This window comes from Xyrauchen texanus, chromosome 42, assembly GCF_025860055.1.
Source record: "Xyrauchen texanus isolate HMW12.3.18 chromosome 42, RBS_HiC_50CHRs, whole genome shotgun sequence".
NCBI classification, from domain to species: Eukaryota; Metazoa; Chordata; class Actinopteri; order Cypriniformes; family Catostomidae; genus Xyrauchen; species Xyrauchen texanus.
In genome coordinates, this window is record NC_068317.1 from 34167596 (window position 1) to 34193936 (window position 26341).

Below are 26341 nucleotides of genomic sequence, written 5' to 3' on the forward strand. Positions count from 1 at the left end.
AATATAAAAACAATTATGACAGTATTGATCAGGGCCAGCCTGTCCTACCAGCGATATAGGCGGCCGCCCTGGGCTCCAACATTCCCGCAAGGACCCCATTACAGAGAGAGAATTGATTTTAATAAACTTTGAAAGGTTAACAGAATAGAATGACTTTTAATTTGAAATTACTAACACATTCAAGCGCATTTATATTCAAGCGTGTCAACGCCATATCTCGCGTGGACTTCATTATTTGACATACAAATCGCAATAATGGTGACAACCAAACACATGCGTTAAGTATAAGATGAGCTCTGAATAATCACAAAATAGCTGCAAGTTACAACAAATACAATACAAGCAGCGTAAAAAATAAAATTGCCGAACGCGAAAGCTATGAGCAGTACATATTCATTTGCATAATTTATTCATAGTACAAAGCATTTCTGGGAGCTGAAGCATATCATTAGATACAGATCTTGTACACATTACTGAGTAATGCTCACATCCAGGGGCGGACTGGCTATGGGGAGAACCACTTTTCCTGGTGGGCCGACTGCAAAACAGGACTAAATGGGCCACGATGAGCTGAAACGGGCCACCTAACTGGCCGGGACAGGCTGAAGAGGGCCATAAAATTGTGTTGCGATATGCAGAAAAATTCAGGGCCGAGTTCTCTTCCCAGGCCCACGTCCCCTGATCACGTCTGACAGAAATGCAGAAAATAAGTCATGAAAAATATTCAGTCTCTCAAATTTCAGTCTTTGAGGCTTACTTTGTGTATGTAAAAGCATTTGGCTTTATGATTTTTCTCAAGAATAATCTGGGGAAGAAATTAAACACACACAAAAAGGAACTTTTAATTTTGACCCGTTGTCATGACTAAATAGAAATGTCTTTTTTCAGTACAAAAATGTAAAATTGAACCAGTAAATGAAATCAACAAGGTGGTGTGTTATGGTTTGGTGTGCAGCGGGACGGGTTTGGTGGGCTGCTCTTGGCCAGAAAGTCAGGGCCACTTTTAAATCCCAGTCCACCCTTGCACACACATACATCTCCGCAATATCTCTATTAGATCTTTTCATCTGTAAAGCACCTCATTCTTAAGCTGCGTTCACACTGCCAGCTGCTTTGTTGCTGCATGAGACCAGTGGCTGGCGGTTAGGTCGCTAGCGGTGTGTATGGAGAGTCTAAACAGCACTGTTTCTTTACAATTAATATTATTATTAAAATATTAGAATCACGTGAGCTCTACCATCTTCTCTCGTATTGGCTGTCGCTCCCGAAAGTCACTCTTCATTTGCATAAAGTTAAACATTTCTCAACTTTGTCACGTCGCTGGACACGCCCACATCCGGTCACCAACGGTCGCCGTCGCTCGTATTGCCGGAAGTCGCCAGCTCTCATTAAAAACGAATGAGATAAGGTCGTTTTGTCGCTGCGTGTCACTGGCAGTGTGAACGCAGCTTAATTAACATCTTCTAAACATCTTAAGAAGATCAGATTTACAAATATTCTGAATCATAAACGTCTAGAAGACATCTGCTGAAGGTCCTTTTGACATCCAAGAGGAAACGTCTTTGCAGATGAGCAAACCTCCTTAAAAAATACATCTTCCGGATGTAAACAAACATATCAAATAGACGTCTAGTGATGTGTGGTATAAGGGGATGTCAAACAGTACGCAACAATACAAGATTCAGAGGATAAGTTCAGATATAGCTCACGTACATCTCCCAGACGTCTGTTTTAGACCTTTTCATCTTGAAAGCGTCACAATCTATCAAGTAAGCACTCATCAAATAATCGTCTGGGTAATGCACGTGTGCTCAGAATGGAATACTAACATACTGAATACTGAGCAGTATACACAAACATTTGCAGACTGCTCAAAGCATAGGCTAGCATGCTAGTATGCAAACAGCGTTTAGTATTATTTAGTTGTTCTTGTAGTTTTAAGGATTTTGAAATCTGGAGGGCATCACATAATTTCTGTTGCATGATAGAAGTAATGTTTGTAGCGGCCAGGAGGGAGCAGTAGCGGCCTGTGATAGGAGAAAGGTCCCATCCGTTGTTCCTGGCAGGCTCCTCTGCCTATAAGGGATAGTTCACCCAAAAACGAAAACTCTCTCATTTTTTGCCCACCCTCATGATATCCCAGGTGTGTGACTTTCTTTCTTCACCAGAACATATTTGAAGAAAAATAGAAAGATATCTCAGCTTAGAAGGTCCTTAAAATGTAAGCGGATGGGCAAATTGGCCCGGTTGCTAGGGAGGGTAGAGTCACATGGGGTAACCTCCTCGTGGTCACTATAATGTGGTTCTCGCTCTCGGAGGGGTGCGTGGTGAGCATTTCTCGAAATTGCGAGTTGCGATTAAAAAAAACTCTAAAAAGTCAGAATTACCTCTTATTTTATTATTAAGTGCTGGGATCCGGCTTCCATACACCTAGTTTTTTTTATATTAATCCAATGATAAAGAGTTTACCATAGGAAACGGCATTCATTTTCATTTAAATAGTACAAATGAACACAACGTGATTTTTTTTAATCTTTCACTTTTATCGAACAGCATTGTTGTAATTATAATCATTCAGCCTTATATCCAAAAATACATATTTCGTTGAGTGCATCTTCAGCACAACACTGCTCTTTATAAGGGATAAGAAGTGAATGTGTCCACAGGTGTAGAATAATCTCATAGAAAAGGCTTAATATATAGCACTATTATAGAATACAATTGAAACATCAGAGTTTGACTTATTACATTTATACTAAAAAACAAAATAAAGTACAGTACAGCTCTGTGCTTTGTCGGGGAGTACATAGCTTCACTTCAAACTCCTAAAACTGAAATGTTTTTATTATTATTATTATTATTATCACACATCATGTATTGCTTTGATCTTTACATTATTGCTTCATAATGTGCCCTTTCCGCATTCATACTGTCATACAGTCATAGACAAGTGGCCGAACACACACACTCACACACACACACACACACACACACACACACACACACACACACACACACACACACACACACAGTCTTTTGTGATTATTCCTATCAGTGGACTTTACTATAAAATACAAATAAATACAGTGTTGATTACCCCAGAAAATTATTTCTCAGTTTGTAAAAACTGCTCAAAAACATTGTGGTTGTACAGTATTGTACCTACAGTGCACTAACGATATAACTTTATGGGGCAAGACTTTCTGGAGGGTTTAAAAGCTGAAATGTGCACCTCATAGTTTTGTTTGCCAGGGACTAAAAACGGTTCAAGGAACGTAAACCGAAATGAACAAAACCTGTTAGCAGAACGGAACTGAAAACTGGAACAAAGTGATTTATCAATTGTTCCGGAGTGAAAACTGTATTTTTAAATGCTGATAACCGGTTATAACCGGTTAATTTCGTTTCAGTAATTTTTTCGTGAAACTAAAGGGCAAAGGGGTTATCACAGTACAGTTTTGGAACTACACCACTTTATGTTGCCTGAAAAAATGAATCATGTGTTTTGATCCTGATGGAAACTGCAGCATCACACATTTCTTTCTGTGAATGAAGACCTTTTTAATAACTATGTATAAATACTACACATACATGCACGACTAATCCAAACACATGCAACACATTATTAGAGGTAAGAAGTGCTTTTCTCAGTTATTTCCAAGTCTTCAGTGGATTATTGTTAGTTAGTTTATTGTCATTAACACAGATTTGATGCTGTCTGGTTTTGACTTTGATAAATAAAATTATACTTAACTGTTAATTAACTGCTTGTTATGATTTCTGTGCCGATAATTCCACCATACAGTAAAAACATTTATTGCTTATTTGCACTTATTTTGGCGAGGCAAGTGGCTTATTTTGGGCTTGTTTTTCCAGACCGTGTCTCATTTCTGTTGCGAAATCTGGCAACATAGCAATTGGTAATTCACCCAGCCATTAGCGCAGAGTACTGCCACTTTAAAAAGAACGTTATTAATCATTCCTTTATTTTGTTCTAACCAGGAACCTTTTGGAAAGGAGGCTGCGGAACTTCTGAACCGGAACAAAAAAAAATAGAGTTTTTGCTCAGAACGAACCGAAATGAAAAACAGTTCATTTTTAGTCAATTATGTTTTGCTGTACAGTTGCCTAAATATTTTTTTTATTGGTGGGACTGCTTTTCTAGATGGATGAATGTCTGGCTGTGCATTGTGCAGTGTCCACAGTTCCTATCTGGTATCCATGAATGTATCTTATGAACAGATTTACTGGCCATGACAGGAGTGGACATTGTGGATGTACGTGTGCATAGACAAGGTAAGTAAAAATATAATACATAGAGCCTTAGTTGAGGCAACAAATATATGCATTATAGACCATTTCTTTGCATATTTGTTGTTTTTGTGTTACTAGAACTTTTCTGGTTATTTGTCAAGCAGCATTTGTGGCATAATGTTGATTTATACCACAAAGAAATGGCAAAAATTAAGTAATGTCCACTGAATAATGTCTTAATTAAAGGATCCGGTAACGACACCTTTGTTGTTTAATTTTAGGTTGTACATATGTCTTATTTGTTCTGTTTTAGCTGGACTCAAAAAGGATGTATATTTTGTATAGACACTTTGTTATAAAAATGCAACTACTGGAATTGCTTCAGGACCAGACGTGCTCAGAAGCATTGCAATAATGATACAATTCTATAAGAAGCTAGTTTTGGGATAAATAGTAATATTTTATATCAATGCCTTTCAGTATTGAATCAAATACATTTATAATTGACATTTCTCTCACTTAGTTTTGAAGTGCATTCTAGAATTCTCTTTGATACATTTGATGCAGCCTTTAGAATTTTCAAAAATTCAAATTTCAAAAAGTATCTTAGAAGATTATGTATTTATAAGGCATTTTTGATGCCCTTGCGATGCCGTAAAATCGGCCCTGATCTCATGAACATTACATGACCTTGGCAACATTTTAGCAAAACGAAATCACATGCTTCATTACACATTTGGCTGCAGTTTCCAAGAGAAATGTCCAGTGGGGGGGCGCCAAAAGCGAGTGAAATGCTGTCGTAATCAGACGAGGTTTTTAAGGTGAATATTTGATGGAGGTTTAATGAGTAAAACATTCCTCCCTAACTTAAAACTTTAATCTAAGCCTAACCAATAGTGATCTACAATCAAAAGAACGGTAAACAAAACAGACATCCATTACCCTAAACCAGCACCTAAACCCATCCGATAGTGTCCGAAAACAAAATGCGAAGTGAAAAGTACATTTTCTGAAGCATTTTTCCACGTAATTTCGTGTCACTTCTGTGGCACTTCGTCTCCTGTGTCAGCTTGCGTGTTTAGCTGTGCTTGAGCCTCGGTCTTCCAAGTTCCAAGTTGAAACCAGGCATGCTACCAGGTGAGCTAGCGCAGAAGCTAATCACGTTGGAATAAGTGTGTATATGTAGGTGGGTCTGTAATACAAGCACATTTTCAAATTAAGCAAATTAATTTATAGTAAAAGTGTTTCGATGTCAAATCATAGCAGTGTGTGGGAAAAACAAGTGTACTCTTTTATAACATTGTACTCTTAATTTGTGTGAAAATGAAAGTTTCATTAGGAAACTACACCGAAACTGAGAATGCGGCATGTAAAACTCAGTTTGCAAAAATGTAGTTATAGTAACATTCATACTATGAGACTTAGGTAGCTTAAAATGCTGCCTATCTAGGTAGCTCACAAGGTTTTTAAATGATGTCTTGCCCATTGTTCTTCAATTATAAGTGATTTACTGTAAACACAATTTTTTATTTTTGTGTACCGGTACATTTAAAAGTTACTGTGGGAGCCAATTGATATAGCTATGTGGTCAAGATATTTTGAGGATTTTGTCACAATAATAGAAATAAGAAAATGTTAAAATGCAAATTGCACACAATGCTGAGTCCGACCATGTGCAGATCAACAAATATTCAAGACATTTTTTTCCTTCTTTAAATGCAACTAAGAATAACATGTTGGCATTCTTGAATCGCATTCAAATTCTATTCATGACAAATTCAAGTTTATATGATGGAGGTTAACAGATTATTTGAAGGGAAATATCTGTGTTCACACCTGTCTCAGGAACAAAAGCTACAAATAAAAGTTCATATTTAATATTATTTTAATATATAAAATAGAATAATTTTATTTATAAAATGATTTAAAATAGCATGTCATTTTAATATAGCTAAAACAAGATAGTGATGACCTCAGATCTGACGTTATATCAAGTTGTGTGGTGCAAACTAATAACCTCTACAACATCTATGTCTATGCATCTAACTAAATATATATATATTTTGAAATAAATATACTGGATCTATATAACATATATTCATGAGCATGTTGTCGCCAGTTTAGGAGTGTTCGTAATTTAACCTCCTCCTTGTGCGTCTGATATGATGCCACGCTCAGCTGCACAAAACAAACAAACACACACACACACACACACACACACACACACACACACACACACACACACACACACACACACACTCACTCATTCATTCACACTCAGGTGCTCACATTGTTCACTTAGTCTGTCTAGGTAGTGCAGTTTTAAAGGGGAATTGATCATGTCCCACAGATCTGTGTTTGTGGAACTCCAGGGACAGTTTGCCCCAGCATTGCTTGTCATTTGAGCTCAGATTGAATGCAAAAATAAAAACACTATTTTATTTGTCCTTTCCTTTCTAAAGATAACACTTTTTTCTCTCTCGCTAGAAAGTAATAACACACACAAAATCATGTATCTATGCAGAAATATTTACACATTCAAGAAATAGTCAACCTAAAAAGAAAATTGTTGTCATTATTAACTCACCCTTATGTTGTTCCAAACCCATTTGCTGCTATGTTTTTTTTTTTAAATCTTCATATAGCTCTTTTCCAACGAATCATTGTAACCATGCCTGTCAAGCTCCAAAAAGGGCAAAAAAATTGTTTACATTTAAAAAAAGCAAATTGACCCTGGTTTTAGTAGAGTAACCAAAGTTTAGTTAAAACCATAGTAAACACAACATTAACCATGGTTACTATATTCATGGTTACTACAATATTGTTATAGTAAAACCATGATTACGTTATGATGCACATGAATTGTGCTCTTTATTAAGAAGAAAAAACTGCATTTTGATTTGGAACAACATTTACGAGAAGGTTTTCATTTTTGGGTGAACTATTCCTTTAAAGGAATTGTCTAGGTTCAATACAAGTTAAGCTCAGTCGACAGCATTTGTGGTATAATGGTAATTACCTCAAAAAGTAAAAATGGAGGTTACAGTGGAAGTCAATGGGGCCAATTTTTGGAGGATTTAAAGGGAGAAATGTGAAGCTTATAGTTTTATAAAAGCACTTACATTCATTCTTCTGTTAAAACTTGTGTATTAGTTGAGCTGTAAAATTGTTTATATTGTCATTGTAGTGAGAATACAGGGTTTACAGCATTACGTCGTCATGGCGACTACACAGAAAATATTAGTAACTGATTTTATCACACTTAAATCATGTTAACATGCATATTGTTCACATCTTGTGGCTATACTTCTGAAACAGTGAGTATATTTGAACATTTACGCATTGGCCCCATTCACTTCCATTGTAACCCCGATTTTTGCTTTTTTTTTTCTAAAAGGACAGACGAGTCGGAATAAATATTTGTGGTAATCAACATTATGGCACAAATGCTGTCGATTGAGCTCAACGTAAACCCGGGAATATTCCTTTATGTATCACGATTTTAACAACTAAACAATGTTCCGAAAAAAAGGAAGAGATTCAAGTTTTCCGTGCAGGATAAAGATTCCCTCAGGCCTGTTCTTCAAACGCTCTCATCTCCTCTAGACATTCATCCTCTCTCCAGCTTTTCAAACATTCATTCGTTTTCCCTCATTCACACGCTCACTCTCTCTGGATGGCACTTTGCATTGTTCTGCATTTTTGAAACTCCAGTGTCTCCAGGAACGAAACACAAAATCTGACTTAGCATCAAAAAGGTCGAGGTACAGGTTCATATCTCAGATTCCCGGCGGTATGACCTTTGCTCCATGCAACGAGGAGTCTGCAGCTGTTCGAAGTCATGTCGCGGTGTTCTCTGTGGGCTGAGGCTTATCGCTCGCTCCAGTTTGATTCTCTCTGGACTTCCATCCTCTTCCTCTTCGTGGCTCAGTATCGCCAGCTCATTCTCGTAGCAGAACGAGTTGGCGCTGGGCACGACGAGGTACTTGCTTTCCATCATGTCCTTGGCACTACAGCGAGGAGTGGACGGTACCTCGTACGTCTTGTGGAAGTGTGAATAGTCGACCTTGTATTGGTTCTTCTCCTCAAACAGCACCGATTCAAATCGATGCCCCCAGAGGATCTCACTGGCCAGGTACGAGCTTCGAGCCTGTGCCGTCATGGCTGTAGCTTCCACCATGCCTTCCAAGATCACGATGATTTCAAAATCTGCCTTATCGAGGTCCTGCTGACTGATGCCGAACAGAGGGCTCTCTTTGTCGATTTGATGAAGGATGGTGATTGGCGAGACAAGGAAGATGCGGTCTAGTCCTTTATCGAAACCAACATTAATGTCCAGTTGGTCGAGCGGGATGTACTCGCCTTCGGCCGTGACGCGTGGTTTGATGAGCTGCGCCCGAACGTGTGCCTCTACGATGTGACTCTTTCGTAGGTTCCCTACCCGCCACATTAAGCACAGTCTTCCGTCACGCATGGCGATGACAGCGTTATTCGAGAACAGTAGAGTTTGCGCTCGCTTCTTGGGCCGGGCCATTTTGGCCATGATGGCGCCAATCATGAAGCAGTCGATGATGCTGCCAACGATTGATTGGAAGACCACGAGAAACACCGCGAGAGGGCACTCCTCCGTTACGCAGCGGAAACCGTAACCAATAGTCGTTTGCGTCTCAATGGAGAACAGGAACGCAGCAATGAAGCCATTCACCTGTAAGACACACGGCGTAAAGTTATCGTCGCCTGCCGGGTTGTCGAGGTCACCGTGAAGAAGCGCGATTACCCAAAACGCCAATCCAAACACCAACCAGGAAATCACAAAGACTAGCGTGAAAACAATTAGCATGTAGCGCCAACGGATGTCCACGCAGGTGGTAAACATGTCCGCCAGGTAGCGCTGGGACTTCTCGTCCATGTTGGTGAACTGCACGTTGCACTGTCCATTTTTTTTCACGAAACGGTTGCAACATTTTCGCCGAGTGTGGATTTTGCCGTTGCCGTTGCCGTATCCATTCATCCCTCCTCCGTGCATGGTTGTTAAACGTAGACCATCCTCCTCCGTCGACACGACACTGTAACGACCAATCCTACCTACACTCATTGTCTTCAACCACGTTCCAATCTTTTCAATCTTTCGTTCCCTCTCTTTTCGAGAGTTTTACAGTATTTAAAGTTCTCACTAATTCTCCAGGGGCGTTCAGTAGATGTAATATTGTAATAAATCCAACTAAATGTTGAAGACCCTCTGTTCTGAAGGACCCTTGAGGAAAAAAAAGAAAAAAATGGTCAAGTACTGTACGTTAACAAGGACAAGCATGACATATGAGAGAGACTACAATAATGTTCTTACATACAGTGTAAGCATTCATCTTGTGAATGCAACTTGTGATACAAGAATTACATACCGCGTTACATAAGTAACGCGAACCCATGAGTATACCCCCTTCTCTTCCGGAAAAGACAGGAGGGAATTCCGGGTGCCCACACACTGCTACAACAATTTTTGTATACATTTTTCCAGATTTCTTCTGCTACTACGTCAGTACGTAATTTCAACTCTCACGAATACGCGAATGAAGCAATTTGGCGTCTATTCGCATCTTTGCATTGATTTTGAATGTAATCGCGCCACGTGAAATGCTCACTTCGCGTTGTATGTGAACGCACCATAAGGCTGAAGCTTCTCAAATTTACATACTTCTCTCACCATGTCTTTTCTACAAAGCTTGTGTAATATTTTCAATAGTTTTGACCGGCTCCATCGCACTATTGATGTGCACATAGCTGGGCCGTGAGGACTGTGCCAGTTACACTAATTGCACACTATGTAACACAATTTTTGTTCCTGGGTAGTAAGTGTTATTTCCTAATTGCTTATGCCTCAAAAGTATAGAAAATGGCTATTATTCCCCACCAACTTTGCTTTTGTGACCAGGACAGTGATATTTTGAAATTTTGTGCAATTTTTAGAAAATGGGCGAATTTGTTTCTTTTCGTTCACATAAAGTCAGAAAAACAACAACATTTGAATCCAAATTAACATGTATTTATGCTAAATACAATAATGACTGCAAAAGATTTAGAAGTGAGTAGTTTTTCGTGATTTACGATATTACTGTAAATCACTTTCACGAATCAGCCCCCAAATGTACTTCTCATTCTTCAAGGCGTCCAGCAGGGTCTTGATGCTGTTGTAATCCTCTTTGAGGTGCACCGAGTGTGCCAGGGGAAGAGACGGGTACATGTTACCATTATGGATCAGCACGGCTTTGAGGCTCCTGGATGAGCTGTCAATGAAGAGGCGACACTCATTCTGGTTACAGGCGATCCCAATTGCCTCAAACAGACTGGTCACATTGTGGCAGAAGCAGAGCCCATCTTGACGGGGTGAAGAAGCAGTGAAAAGATTGGTGACGCTTCCTCTGATCTGCGACTTGCACACTTTCATCCAACGAGTTCCACTGCTTGAGCCAAGACGTCAAAAGCTTGGCATTGGATATGGTGATACCGAGATCTCTACTCAAGTCGTTGAGGTATTTCTGGTTGGGTTTTGTGGGTTTCTCTCCTCAGCTCCATCTCTAAAATTGTCATCTGGATCTACAACATCTTCTTCGCTCTCTGACTTGCTGCTGTCTTCTAAAGATGGCTGCTCTCTCTCTGGAGGAGTGGGTACGGAGAGCTCATGGCAGTGTGGTAGCGGGCGATGGATGACGGAAGGACCGGATACATGATGGCAGGTGCATTCTTGCCAGTCCAACGTTTGGAAGGGTCCACCATGCAGAAGTAGCAGCTGCTTGAGTGGTCAGTGGGTTCCCGCCAAATTCTTGGGATGGCTCTCTTTTCCCCTCCTAGAAAAATACATTTATTTCACTCATGACTAATGTGTAAAAGAGTCTCATTTTTCATTTATTATATATTTTTTTCAATCACATTGAAAATTGTAAAACATTTTCAAATTAAAAACCTATACAATTTGAAAAATGAACACATTTTATATTTTAGCAACAATTGTCCATCTCACCTTCCAGAGTTGTTTTGCAGTACTCGCAGGTGAAATGAGGTGCCCAGGTTTTGTCTTGATCCCCCACAGGCATGCCGAAATATGCCTTGTAGGCCTCACCCATCTTAGCAGATGCTTCCACGGAGTACTTTTTCGCTCTTGTCTTGATAAATTGTCCACAGACATAGCAAAATGCATCTGCCGGATGCTTGCAGCCTCTTGATGCCATCTCAGAAAAATGCAGATATTTATCCACTTACACAGCTGGAACTAAACTGAACTGGTGGGCTTAAGACCCCTGTATTTATACTACTATTCATATTACTGGAAAGTTCTAGAAGGTTCTAGATATATTCTTAAAGTTTACTCAGCACTGAATCTATCTGGAATGTTCTGGAAAATAGGTACATTTGAAAATATCACTGTCTTAGTCACAAAAGCAAAGTTTGTGAGAAATAATAGGCATGTTCTTTACTTTTGAGGCATAAGCAATTAGGAAATAACACTTACTACCCAGGAACCAAAAAAACCAAAAAACTTTGTTACACGGTGTAATTATTCGGCTATCTGAAACAGTGGTAAGAGGCCCCCTGGTGGCTGCGGGGGCTCTTTGCAGCCGCTTATGTCGCTTAATAGGTAGGGCCGGTACTGATTTACAGAAAATCGAATTTGGAAAAGGTAAGTGGTGCTTGGTGCTTGCTGGCTATCTTTTGGGGGGGGGGGGGGGCATTGTGTCTGTGACAAACCTGGTGCCTTAAAAAGCTGTCAAGGCAGGCAGCTCGCTATTCATTTATAAAAAAAAATTGAGTGCTTAAATATGCCAGGCGTATTCATTTACATACTGGTGTCACATTGTTTTGAAAATTGGTTTACCTTTTTATCTTCAGACAAAAATTATCATGAAGAATCAATGCATTGCAATGCATTTGATTTTTTTTTTAAGTTTGTAATTTCTGCTCCAATGGTGTCACCAGTGTTGGGGAGTAATTAACCAAAAGTAGCCACGCTACTAACCAATACATTTTTCAGTAGCGTAACAGTAGCAGTAGTTGGGAACTCCACTTTCAGACGGTTTGTGTAAATGAACATAAATGATTCACTGATTCACTCCAGCTTTAAAGGCGGTTATAAAGTCTCAGCACAAAGTGTTGATATAGGTATTTAAATTTTATTACATGTCGTTTTGCAATTGTCCTGTAGGTGTCAGCACTCATAAAGCTACAAACATTTTCAAGTGCTGTTTAAGTTACTAACGGGCTGTAATACTAAGAAGAATCGTAAGATGGATTCTACGATCTTCTTAGGCTTACGATGCTTTTGGGAAACGAGGATCAGGTTGGTAAGTGATTTTATTACTCTAGAGACATGTTAACAATATTACGTTTAAAGGGTTAGTTCACCCAAAAATGACAATTCTGTCATCATTTACTCACCTTCATGCCATCCCAGATGTGTGTGACATTCTTTCATCTGAAACATATAGTGACGAGACCTTTAAAGCTCCAAAAGCTCATTAAGGCAGCGTAAAAGCAATCCATAAGACTCTAATTCTCCCCTTTCACTTTTACATCTGAAAGTGTGAAAGTGAATCTGAAAGTGGTGCCTGTTTAGTTTACCCTGTTACTGAAAGTGGATATTTAGAGTAAAAAAGGACTTAAATGTTGTTGTGTTTCTCACCCACACTTATCATATTACTTCTGAAGACATGGATTAAACCACTGGAGTAGTTTGGATTACTTTTAAGCTGCCTTTATGGGCTTTTTGGAGCTATAAATGTCTGGTCACCATCCACTTCCATTGTATGGACCTACACAGCTGAGATGTTCTTCTAAAAGTCTTCATTTGTGTTCAGCAGAAGAAAGAAAGACATACACATCTGGGATGGCACGAGGGTGAGTAAACGATGAGAGAATTTTCATTTTTGTATGTACTGTCCCTTTAAATATCGTTGTTGTACTTTTGAAACAGTGTGTAGTTAATGTTTTGTGCATTAGACACATTTACTTGGTCCAATACACTTTTTTTTCTTTGGTAATCAACGTTATGCCACAAATGTTGTCAGTAGAGTTTAACTTTATTATTTATATTAAAACCAGTATAAAACCAGAAACATTCCTCGTAAGAACAAATATCTATACATTTATATTAGGTATATTACATGTTGCTAGATAGTCAAATTTCCCTTTATGATCTCAGCTTAGTTCTTGTACAGGCTGGATATTGTGTGAGTAGCTGGACATTGTATTCTTTCCGAGTTTCTCATGTATGCGTTTTTGTTCTCATCTTCTACATTATTGATCAGACCTCTGTTTTTAATCTGCTTAACACAACAGAGATGCTCTAGCCATCAGATCAGGCATTTACACACACACACACACACACACACACACACACACACACACACACACACACACACACACACACACACACTGTCCTTACTCAGGTGAGACAATCTCTTACCCTCCAATACCTTTGCACTAAAACCAAGATGACGTAAAGGAAGTTTGAACAGTTTGGGAGTTCAGTGTGTGTTTGCGAGTGTTTGCGAACAGATGCCTGAGTTTTAAACACATGATTCAGACACTCTGGAGACCAGCGTGTTCATGGGGCATTGGCAATTGGTGCAGTCTCACAGTTCTCTAGAGATCATAAGTGGGTTGGGAGGGGGAGATTTGGGGATTTGCTGAAGAAATAGACAGATAAATGACATTTGGATTATGAAGAGGGTTGAGAAGAAACATACTAAAGAATCGTTCACCCAAAAAGCATTTACTCACCCTCCTTTTGTGTTCCACAGGAGAAAGAAAGTCAAATGGGTTCCCAACCCATTTGAAAGAAAGTCAAATGGGTTGGGAACCACATAAATTAAATGATGACAGAAATTTCATTTCGGGTGATCTATCTTTTTAAGTCGTATCTAAAAATGGGACAGATGAAGAGTCATGGGACTGTCGTACATCAAAGACTGTGAAGGGAGGAAACCCTGTGGCCTGATATCTAAATATGTATGCAGTCAGCGCTCATGCTTCATTTGTCTGGCCTGCTTCTGCAGATCACCGGCACACTTGAAACAGTGACGTCATTAAGTGTCACACTTACACAAGTCAAGTTCATGTCCATTTCCCTGGAGAACACAATGCCTGCACAAACGCATGCCCTCACATTTAATATTCAATATTACATTTCCCAAGCTAGCTTTGCCGGTGTCGTGTTGACAACTGCATAATAAAGTTCCTCAGAAACGGCAAACTTTTAACAAGATTTTTTATTTATAAGTTTCTGAAGAAAATACAGAATTGGTGCTTGCCTGTGTAAAAGTTGCTGTCACAGTGCTGTGGGTGTTTGCCAGGACCCAGCTGCAAGAAAACCCTCAAGTTAAAACAGTTTTCTTTTTATTACTTAAGGAGTTTCTTGCAAGCAGGCCCAGGACATTGCTATGCACTTGTTCTGAGACGTTTTTAGGGTGTATAAAGTTATAGCGTCCAATAGGAGCAATATATACCTGATTGTGGTAGGGCGGAGGGCGGGACCGGGTGTGTATGATCACGACCCGGCCCCGCTCTCCGCCTGCCACACTGATGTAACACTTTGAATTTAGCTTGATTTCAAGAACATTGTGAGCATGGCAATATTTGGGCTAAACTAAATTTACACCTTACCAATAGTGTCTTAAAGGGGACCTATTATGCAACATTTTTTGTACATAAATGTGAGTCGGCAGTGTGTGTACACAACCACCCTACAATGTTAAAAGTTCCCCCACTCCTCTCTCTTATATTTCTATAAATCAAAAACAGTGTCAAAATGAACGGTTTTCGTTTCTGCTCTAAAGTGACATCACATTAGAGCAGGCCACGCCCACGACTGGTGACAGACTCCACCCTATTATCATAGCTCCGCCCCTGAGTGATCTACACAGTTCTGGAGCAGATACAGTGAGAAGAATAATGTCTCATAAGCGTTCTGTTGTTGCTGTAAAAGTGAACATAAGAGTCCTCATGAACTCCCGACATCAGAGCCAATGAAGACGCAGTGGACAAGTTTTGGACAAGGAAATGTGCCCCAAAACATAAAAAAATGTGTGTATGATTTGTGCAAATTATTTTACACCGGACTGCTTTGTGAATGAGTGTCAATATAAAGCAGAAACTTTGATTCTCAAGCATGCATCAGTACCTACTCTTTGTGTGCATGTATATATATATATATATATATATATATATATATATATATATATATATATATATATATATATATATTCATACATATATGTCTGAACTCCGGTATTTACGCTGTCAGATTGGTTCTGATTTTTTGTTGCTGTAGTAACCGAAGCACAGCTGTAAAGGCACAGCCCTCTTCCAGAAAGGGGGCGGGGAGCAGCAGCACATTTGCATTTAAAGAGACACACACGAAATCAGCGTGTTTTAGATTCCAACCAAAAAGAGGCATTTATAACATGATATAATAAATGATCCGTGGGGTATTTTGAGCTGAAACTTCACAGACACATTCTGGGGACACCTGAGACTTATATTACATCTTGTAAAAAGGGCCATAATAGGTCTCCTTTAAAGCAAATGAGAGACATACTTACCCTAAACCAACACCTAAACCTAACCAATAGTGTCCTAAAAGCAAATGTGACATGAAAAGCACATTTTCTGATGCAACCACATTATTTTGTGTCACTTCTATGACACTTTTGTGCTTGAATAAGCTCGAACTGCATCCTTCCAACACTTCCAACACTCTATATGAGATGAACTACCCTGCAACTAGTCACATTGCAGTAAGTGTTTAAATGTAACGGTGAATAAAATACGCAGTTGTTGTAGCACCTCTAGTGTTTTATTTTACCAGGAAACTGCGGTGAAATGTAGAACGCAGCACATAAAACTCAGTTTGCAAACATTTAGTTATAGTAATGTTTATTGAATGAGACTAGGTTGTTAAAAAAAAATTATTGGTGTAACCTAAGTATTCATGTTGATTCGGTGATAGTAAATAATATGTTTTTTGACTTTGAGAGTAGCTTGTTCATCTTGGTATGCCAATCAAATCCTAAAGATATCTTAGCGGCTGCTTCCCTCACAATGGTAACGATTTTTCTGACATCCCCATCTCCACCCTTAAATTTAATAATTAGAGTGGGGGTAGGAGATCTCAGATCTCAGAGCTCAAGTCCAGTTCTGTGCTTGAATGCCACTGTTATGGACATCATGCCAAATGCGTATATCTTAATGCGCTACGGGTCTATATGAACCAGTGAACTCATGAACCAGTTCCTTTAGATGTTACCGCATAAAGCATAATGTCAGTCATTGCTATAAAGACTCTCTGAAATGTTTAAAAAAAATAATCAAATGGATAATCATGAAAAATATGTAGACGATGAGAGATGTACGATTAGAGAACGTTCTGTATATGTTTTTATTAGGTTGTCTTCCAAAAACCTCAACATTCTGGGAATGTTACTTCATGGACATCTTAATAAATCCTACAAATAACCATTAGCCAACGTTCTCTATAAGTTCTAATTAGGTTTTAATACACACACCTATATACAACATTTTGGGAACATTAGTTTATGGTTATGAGAAAAAAGAAAACCTAAAAAAAATAAAATAAACATTCCTAGAATATTAGGAAATGGTTCAAAAATACTTCCAAGAATAAACCAAATTGAAACTGTACAATTCGTTTTATAGTTGTTTGAACGTTACATGGAGATTTTGGTAACACTTTACAATACAGGTGCATTAATAAGGATTAATTCATGCTTAACTAATGCACAGATAATATTGAGTTAATATATGACTCATCATTAACTAACCATTAATTAATGATTGCCACATCAGCCACTAATAAAGAGTCTGTCTGATTAATATATTAAGTCATATATGAATTGCTATTAATTAAATGTGTAATCATGGATTAATTCCCTAACAACTTATTATATGAACTAATAGTGCTAATTAATGTGTTAATAACCACAATGGGCCATAGCCAAGTATTTGAACTTCCACCCAATACAGGAGCACTAATATGCATTAATACATGCTTAATTATGCATTATTACTACAAATTCACGTGTTAATAACAATTACTTAATGATTAGTTAATAGTCATGTGCCTCACCAAGTAAAGTCATAACATAATTATATCTTTGCAAACCATTAGTTAATAATTAATTAAAACAAATGCTGATACAGCCAAAGTACTGCCTAAAAAGTCATGACTTGAGAACTCATTTATCATTAATGACATCATTCGACTTTATAAAAGCTGTTTATTTAACATCGGTTTCCAAAACATTGCCTCACTAAAGGAAAAAAAAACAGCGATGTATATAAATACGTATATGTGATATTTTGTATATCTCTTTTTTAATTGTTGTATTTAACACATGCATTTGTAGTAATAATGAAGTAATTAATCATGTATCAATGCATATTAGTGCACCCGTATTGAGTGGAAGTTCAAATACATGGCTTGGCTCATTGTGGTTATTAACACATTAATTAACACTACTAGTTCATATAATAAGTTGTTAGGGAATTAATCCACGATTACACATTTAATTAATAGCAATTTATATATGACTTAATATATTAATCAGACAGGCTCTTTATTAGTTGCTGATGTGGCAATCATTAATTAATGGTTAGTTAATGATGAGTAATACATTAACTCAATATTATCTGTGCATTAGTTAAGCATTAATTAATCCTTATTAATGCACCCAGATTACAAGATTTACACATTTTATTTCATAGCAAAATTCCATCAAAGTGTATTATCTTTAACAAAATAAAATAATAAAGACACACTAAATTGTGTGTTTTGTTCATTCGATTTTGTTGAAAATTGCACAATTAGGTTTTAAGGAATGTTATGAAATTGCAATGCATAAATCTTAAATATTTTGCTAATATATTTTAAAGTCAAATACAGAACTTTCTCTCATGGTGAATTTAGGTAACATTTGCAGGAACCGTACATTAGCGTTCTATGTTTGCTGGGACTATGCGGTTCCTAGGGTGTTCTGGATTATTGTTAGCTGGATGCTTGCTTGTCCATGTCAGTATAGTCCACCCCTGAGTCTCTAGATATGGCTCTCGTCCCTCCGTCAATGTCAATCTGTGGGATCTGTTTCCCGATTCATGATCCGCCAGGCAAAAATCATAAGTCTGGTCATTTAGAAAAGTAATAGCACAACTCTTCTCAACAAGCCTCATGATTTGAGGTGTCATCTATGTCTGTAACAAACAGTGTGGGCCAAGTTTTATTCTTAGGGTTTGGGGGTTCAACAGCAAACCCCATACTATGTTTAATAGTAATAGTGATCCTTCCCTTAGCAAACCCCTCTAATTAATGACAAACCCCTTTCTACACCCTCAAATTTACTGAGAGAGCCACTATGGTAAATCTTCAGGAGAAAAAGCAGATTATTTCACAATTGTGCTGTGTCTGTTTTATTCCATAAAGGTCCCGTTTGTTTGATGTGACACATGATATCACCATTATATAATTACACTGACTGAAGCGTCTCTGTCTCGTCTGCAGGCAGAAGAGAGAGGGGGAACAATTAGTGGAAAAAAACATGATACCTGATCTGAAGACCACACTCTGGTCTCACGTCAGGCTCATCATCCTCCTTTTTACTTCAGTTGTCTCAGATAATGCCGTTTGAAAGGGAAAGTTTGTGAACGCTCTAGAATAATCTGTAATCCTAAGAAATCTGCATACTTGTTCCACTACAAATGTTGCATGCATACATAGAATTTGCATACTGTGCAACCAGAGTAGCCTATATACTACATACTGAAAAAATAGTATTTTAAAATGGAAAAGTTATCATTTTGACCTAGACACAAAACTAATGTTTTTGCATAACCTAAAGAAAACAGTTAATGCAAGATAACGCAAAAAATATCAATGACTTTTCAACAGAGAATTTGAAAAATTATGCTCAAAATCGGATTTTGTAGGGCTAATTAGCAGGTACACAAATAATAATAATAATATAGTATTAGTATATAGTATTAGACAGTATAATTGATTGATACTTTATTGTCTGATTTCTCAGAAATTTAACTTGAGCCCAGGGACGGATTACCGACCGGGCCAATGGTGCCAGTGCCCAGGGGCCCTTGACTACCAGGGGGCCCTTGACTGCCCTGGGCTTTAAGGCTGCGTGATCTAGTTTGGTGACCCAAACCCACTCCCCCCCAGCTGAGGACCCTTTTGGGCATGAACAACGAACACAGCCCCCCTCTTCTTGAAAGGGGGCGGGGAGCAGCAGCTCATTTACATTTAAGGAGACACACACAAAATCATCTTGTTTTTTATTCCACCCAAAAAGAGGTATTTACAACATGGTATAATAAATGATCCGTGGGGTATTTTCAGCTGAAACTTCACAGATGCATTCTGGGGACACATAAGACTTACATTACATCTTGTAAAAAGGAGCATAATAGGTCTCCTTTAAAGCAAATGAGAGACATACCCTAAACCAACACCTAAACCTAACCAATAGCGTCCTAAAAGCAAATGTGACATGAAAAGCACATTTTCTGATGCAACCACGTTATTTTGTGTCGCTTCTATGACACTTTTGTGCTTGAATAAGCTCGAACTGCATCCTTCCAACACTTCCAACACTCTATATGAGATGAACTACCCTGCAACTAGTCACATTGCAGTAAGTGTTTAAATGTAACGTTGAATAAAACACGCAGTTGTTGTAGCACCTCTAGTGTTTTATTTTACCAGGAAACTGCGGTGAAACGTATAATGTAGCACGTAAAACTCAGTTTGCAAACATTTAGTTGTGAATGTTTACTGAATGAGACTATTTTTTTAAATGAGTTTTTCTTGGTATAGCCAAAGTATGGTAAATGTTCTGCACTTATATAGCGCCTTTTTAAACTTAGCGGTATTCAAATCGCTTTACGCTGCATCTCATTCACTAATATATACACACATAAAATCATGCATGAACAATGAACACCCCCTCCCCTCCTCCTCCACGCTCAACAACGTTTGGGTGGAGGGGCGCCCTTGGAGACATTTGGCCCAAGGGCCTTTGCAAGTCATAATCCGTCTCTGCTTGCGCCAGATGTGCATGATATAATAGTAAATAACAATAATAAATACAATGAGTAACTCCTCAGCATCGTGAGATTGTGAGAATTTATTGGATTGTTTTTGTAACACAATCAATATCTGCAGGCCCAAACACTGGCTACCAAAAAACTACACTTAAGCTTTCACATTAAGGCAGCATAAAAGTAATCCATGCAACTCCAGTGGTTTAATCCATGTCTTCTGAAGCCATCCAATCAGTTTTGGGAGAGAACAGACGGAAACATAACTCCTTTTTCACTGTTCCTCTTGCCAATGCAGTCTTTAAGCATAATCATGATTTCAAGCTTGATTACACTTACTAGCGTTTGACGTATGCACAGAGTGTTACATGGTGCTAGGAAGTGTAATCAAGCTTAAAGTCATGATCGCCAAGGAGACTGCTGATGTCACATTAATAGTGAAAAATTTGTTATATTTTGGTCTGTTCTCACCCAAAACCAATTGGATGTCTTCAGAAGACATGGATTAAACCACTGGAAGTAAATAAAAATTACTTTTATGCTGCCTTTATGTGCTTTTTGGTGCTTCACATTTTTGCTCACCATTCACTTCCATTGTATGGACCCACAGAGCTGAGATATTCTTCTAAAAATCTTCATTTGTGTTCCGCAGATGAAAGAAAGTCACATCTGGGATGGCATGAGGGTGAGTAAATGATGAGAGAATTTCATTTTTGGATGAACTGTCCCTTTAAGACAGAAGGTGGTGACAAATGTGTAATGAGTGAGTCATTGAATCATTCATTCAACTGATTCATTAAAAAAATACTTGGAGGTAAACAAGAACAATTCGCTCACTTTAAAGATTTTTTTAAAACATCTATTCAACCACTACAAGTATTCTCACGTGAAAAACAAGCTCTGCTCACGTTTATTGATTATTACTGATTAGGAGTGGTGGTGGTGTAGTGGTCTAAGCACATAACTGGTAATCTGCTATCTGTTAATCAGAAGGTTGCTGGTTTGATCCCCATAGCCACCACCATTGTGTCCTTGAGCAAGGCACTTAACTCCAGGTTGCTCCGGGGGGATTGTCCCTGTAATAAGTGCACTGCAAGTCGCTTTGGATAAAAGCGTCTGCCAAATGCATAAATGTAAATGTAAATGTTACAGTGTGGCTGGTTGTCGACTAGCTGTATCAGGTGTTGAACCACAGAATGACATGCCACTAAATCACACTAAATATTAAGGTTAGCGAAGGTCTTTATAGTTTACGTATCCGTAATACAATATTGAATTTATGGTCTATGTAAATGTGATTTAGGCCTAGTCCAATCATATGAGAGCACAGCCGACCTTTTGTAAGCAGTAAGCCAGTTATTGACGAAGTTGACACTAAACGACAATCATAATGAGCTGTTCCAAATGTTTCTTATGTGAAGTCACGATGTGTAAACCTGCCGTCTGTCACTCTCAAATTCGCTCTTACTGGCTTTTAATCAGGTAGCTGTGTGTTCAATGAATAATTGAATGATCTGCGGTATTAAATTGCTTCTTGTTTTTAATCATCTGTCTCTGCAGAAGCCCCAAGATTTGGGCATGCCCAGAGTTTTAGACTATTAACTTTGAAATGTGGCAATATCTGATCAGGCTTTTAACATGATAATTGAACTGTTTGCATAACATGAATCATACAGTGTGTGATTAATGAATGAACCTTGCTCATTGCTAATGGCCTATTTTTCTCCAGTACTTACAGTAACGCTCATTTTTCTGTCACATTCTCTCTACAGCAATATTGGTACAACTGACATTATAGATACATAATGCTTGGATCATTAGTTAATATACATTTTAGAGGCCATATCCGATAGTGGATTTTGCAGAAAGTGATGGGAAAGGTGATTTATAGAATGTCAAAATAAATTATTATTATTTCCTTACTATGACGGCCGCAGACAAAGAGTCCTTAATGAATCAAATCCCTGATGCCTTTTAATGCTCAGCCAAAATCCCTAAATTTGGTGCACAACAATATTGGAATATAAATAGATCAAAACTTTGTTGATTTAAATATTTGAATATTCATTAATGCAGGCCTATTAAAGTTGAATTTAACTGAATTATTAGTGTTTCATGACATTTCTAACCATCTGAATTATAGGTAGACCGACATATTGGTTTTACCGATTAAACGGTGCTGTTTGTTTATAACTATTGTTATCAGCAAAAATAAATTTTTCATCATTGAAATCAATCATTTCAAAATAAGAGTCCCCGGTCTGTTTTGGACTTAATTTTACTTATTTATATTTATACTGAAAAGTCACAACTTTTAAGTATTAATAAGTCTGGGACTCTTATTTTGAAATGTCAAAATTATAAATAAAAAAAACTATCGGCATAGATTTTTGCAGATAACGATAGTTCCAAAAAGTAACTATCAGCACCGATTAATCGGTAAAACCAGTATATCAATATATTTATACCGTCAATTTTTTTATAATTTTGTCATTTCAAAATAAGAGTCCCCAGTCTGTTTCGGACTTATTTTTACTTATTTATATTTATACTTAAAAGTCCCGACATTTAAGTATAAATAAGCCCAGGACTCTTATTTTGAAATGACAAAATTATTAAAAAACGCATAGATTTTTGCAGATAATAGTTCCAAAAAGTAACTATCGGCACAGCATATTGGTAAAACCGATATATCGGTCTACCTATAATTCAGATGGTTACAAATGTCATGAAACTTTAATAATTATTTTAAATTGAACTTTGATAGGTCTGCATTTTAATGAACATTCGGATATTTCAATCAACAAAGTTCTTAACTATTTCGATTTTAATTTGAGCACAAAGAAACAGGCTAATACCAAGGAAACGCATAAGCATGACTATGAATAAAAAGCGAATATTTTACAACCAAAACGACTTGCAGTTAAGTGCACAAATCATTAAGTGCTCATTAAGAGGACAGATCTTAACGTTGACGTACCGGGACGTTGCATGCTCAGCGAGGCCTCAAAAAGATGATTATCATATCAAGTGGTCAGTGATGAGTTTCTGCACGTTTGGTGAGAATGTATTCATATGCATGTGGATATGATTCTCTGTATATTCATATTTAATAGGCAGCTATCTGCTGCTGATTATTCTTTAGCATTTCAACCTAAACAAAGAGTGAATCAGGATTAAACAAGAGGGGAAATATCATCAGCTCTGAGCCACCAGGGGTCAGAGAAGGGCTTTGACCTCTTCATTAGGGTAAAAGCCCATATTAACGCTCTCAAACACACACTTTTGTCCCGCCGTGTCTTTCTAACACATACACATGGAACTATAGCGCATTCTGTACTGTATCAACATTCTCACTGAATAAATCTGACAAAACCTCTCTTTTGGGACATCTGGAGGCCGCCTCAAAGTTACAAATGCTACAAAAGTGCTTTGTTTAACCACATAAATAAATAGAATATAAATTAAAATGAACACTTTTAGTAAATTCCTTTTGGGTTAGGGTTTGGATCAGTCTTTAGTCATTATAATTAGTTATATAAATAGAACTCTTTGGTGCCCAATTAGATAATGAAGTAGTTGTGTGTGTTATTATGTACTTCACAAATGGCATCTGTGTCAGGGAGAGCAACACAAGGATTCAGAGATATGGACGCATGCTCACACACGTGCACAATATTACAGGGTCAATCTGTCCGTTCTGAATTTCTAATGAACTGATGTGTTTACCTTTTCCTCACTTCCTTCGAAATGACTAAAATCATTCTTGTAGTGTTTCAAATGATTGATAGAGCTCCTAAAACTTGTTCATGTTGACAGCGCTCGTACAACTGTTAAATAATGTTCTGCTCAATAGCGGGTCATTATAATGAGGTCAGCAAATGATGTTCTAGTAATGTTCAGTGAATTATTCCTCAAAGCACATGCTGAAATTTCAAACTTATTACGTAACTAAGGTTTTTGTCATATTTCATTGTAACCTCATTAACTGAATGCATTTAATTGAATCAATTGATGCATTTTTAATTAGCAAATGACTTCATATTGAATTAATATTAAAATCACACAAAATGTTGATCATTACCGTAATTTTACTCTTATTCTTAGAGTTGCAATATCTTATGCAATAATAAGCTTACAAACCTGCACAATGTTTCGATCTTTATAACATTTCTGCTGTTACTTTTGAGAGCATTTTTAAATATGCATAATGTAATCTAATATGCAAATGTAAATTGAATGCATAATTAATGTGCATATAATTAAAATCCTAACCGATAAAAGTATAGAATATAGAAAATCTGACAATCTGAAAACAGTGCTAAAATTTTAGTGATGTTGCTTACCTTTGCGTTTTGTAAGTTGTCCTCTGTGTGTGTGTGTGTGTGTGTGTGTGTGTGTGTGTGTGTGTGTGTGTGTGTGTGTGTATCTGTGTGTGTGTGTGTGTGTGTGTATCTGTGTGTGAGTGTGTGTGTGTGTGTGTGAGAGTGTGTGTGAGTGTGTGTGTGAGTGTGTGTGTGTGTGTGTGTGTGTGTGTGTGTGTGTGTGTGTGTGTGTGTGTGTGTGTGTGTGAGCTTTGGAGTTCTGGTGTGTTATCCAAACTGGAGCATTTGTTGAGAGCTGGTGCAGCTCGTGAATGGGTTCAAGAGCTCTGCCATCGCTTCCTCACACAGAGACATTGTCCGTTTCAGCTCCATGTCCTCCTTTCCATTCGCCTTTTCTTTCTTCCCATTTTCAAAACAGATATATTCCGAGTGAGGAAAAGAGATACAGCGACAGACACTCCAGATGTCTCTGTTTTAAAATGATTAACGAGTTCTGTTAAATCAGAAGCATCGTATGAGCATTTGATGGACAGAGACTCATGAAGAGATCATTCAGTTTGCAGAAGAGCATGTCTCTTTCCGTTTCTGTCCTCCAAGAGGACTCCAAGACTGTCCTCTTTTCTATCTGTGCAACTGCAAACTCAGGTCTTCTTTTCTCCGAAAAGCGAGGGAGGAATACGGCACCGTTCTCAATGCACCTGCTCACTTCATCTTTACCATCACCAACTATCAGGAAAGCACTTTTCTAATTTCTCTCTCTCCCTCTCCCTCTCTCTCTTTTTCTCCCTCCCACGATACAAGCGTGTTGTCACTTGATGCTCTGCTGTGGTCATATGGACACACACACACACACACACACACACACACACACACACACACACACACACACACACACACGCTCACTAACTTTCTCTATCTACCTCATATGTGTGTTCAGTGAATCTCACAGAAACTTGAAGGTCTTATTTCAACACAGAATCTATTGATAAGCTAAAAGATATAGAAGATATATGTTGTCTAAGGAAAATGAAGAATGTTTGGACCACTAAAATTTTTTGTGACATTATTTTCATGACATTTAAAGGGACAGTTCACCCAAAAATGAAAATTCTCTCATAATTTACTCACCCTCATCCCATCCCAGATGTATGACTTTCTTTCTTCTGCAGAACACAAATGAAGATTTTTAGAAGAATATTTCAGCTCTGTTGGTCCATAAAATGCAAGTGAATCCATGTCTTCTGAAGCCATACAATCAATTTTGCACGAGATCAAGTAAAAAAACAATGAGATGTGCAGAATAATGTTTTATGATTAATTCTTTAAAAAAAGCACTGAAACAATTTATTAATATTTGAAAACAAAACTTGCTGTCCACCAAATCAGTCATTTTTTTACTTTTAGCCCCAGAAAAATATAAAATCACTTTTAATGCAATACTTGAAAATAAGTTTGTCATAGTAGATGTATATTCAAGTAACTGCTTTGTATAAATTCCATTGACATTTTTTAATAAATGAATTGGTCTTGAATATCATTGAGCTAAATATTGCACTGTAAACATGAGCTAAGCAAAAATACTGCATACAGTTTATTTAATTTAAATCAGTGTTAAAGTCAGTAAAACAAATACTACCATGATGTATGAATAT

General features: G+C 37.7%; 1 protein-coding gene across 1 annotated transcript; it reads right to left on the reverse strand.

The window, feature by feature from the left end:
• Positions 1-7901: 7901 nt before the first annotated feature.
• LOC127635250 (ATP-sensitive inward rectifier potassium channel 12-like) lies at positions 7902-24846 on the reverse strand. Its single transcript, XM_052115157.1, has 2 exons — positions 24711-24846; positions 7902-9508 (listed from the first exon to the last, which is right to left on the reverse strand). Exon 2 carries the CDS (start codon positions 9347-9349, stop codon positions 8027-8029), a length of 1323 nt encoding a protein of 440 aa, XP_051971117.1. The 5' UTR covers positions 9350-9508; positions 24711-24846; the 3' UTR covers positions 7902-8026.
• Between the last annotated feature and the right edge of the window lie 1495 nt (positions 24847-26341).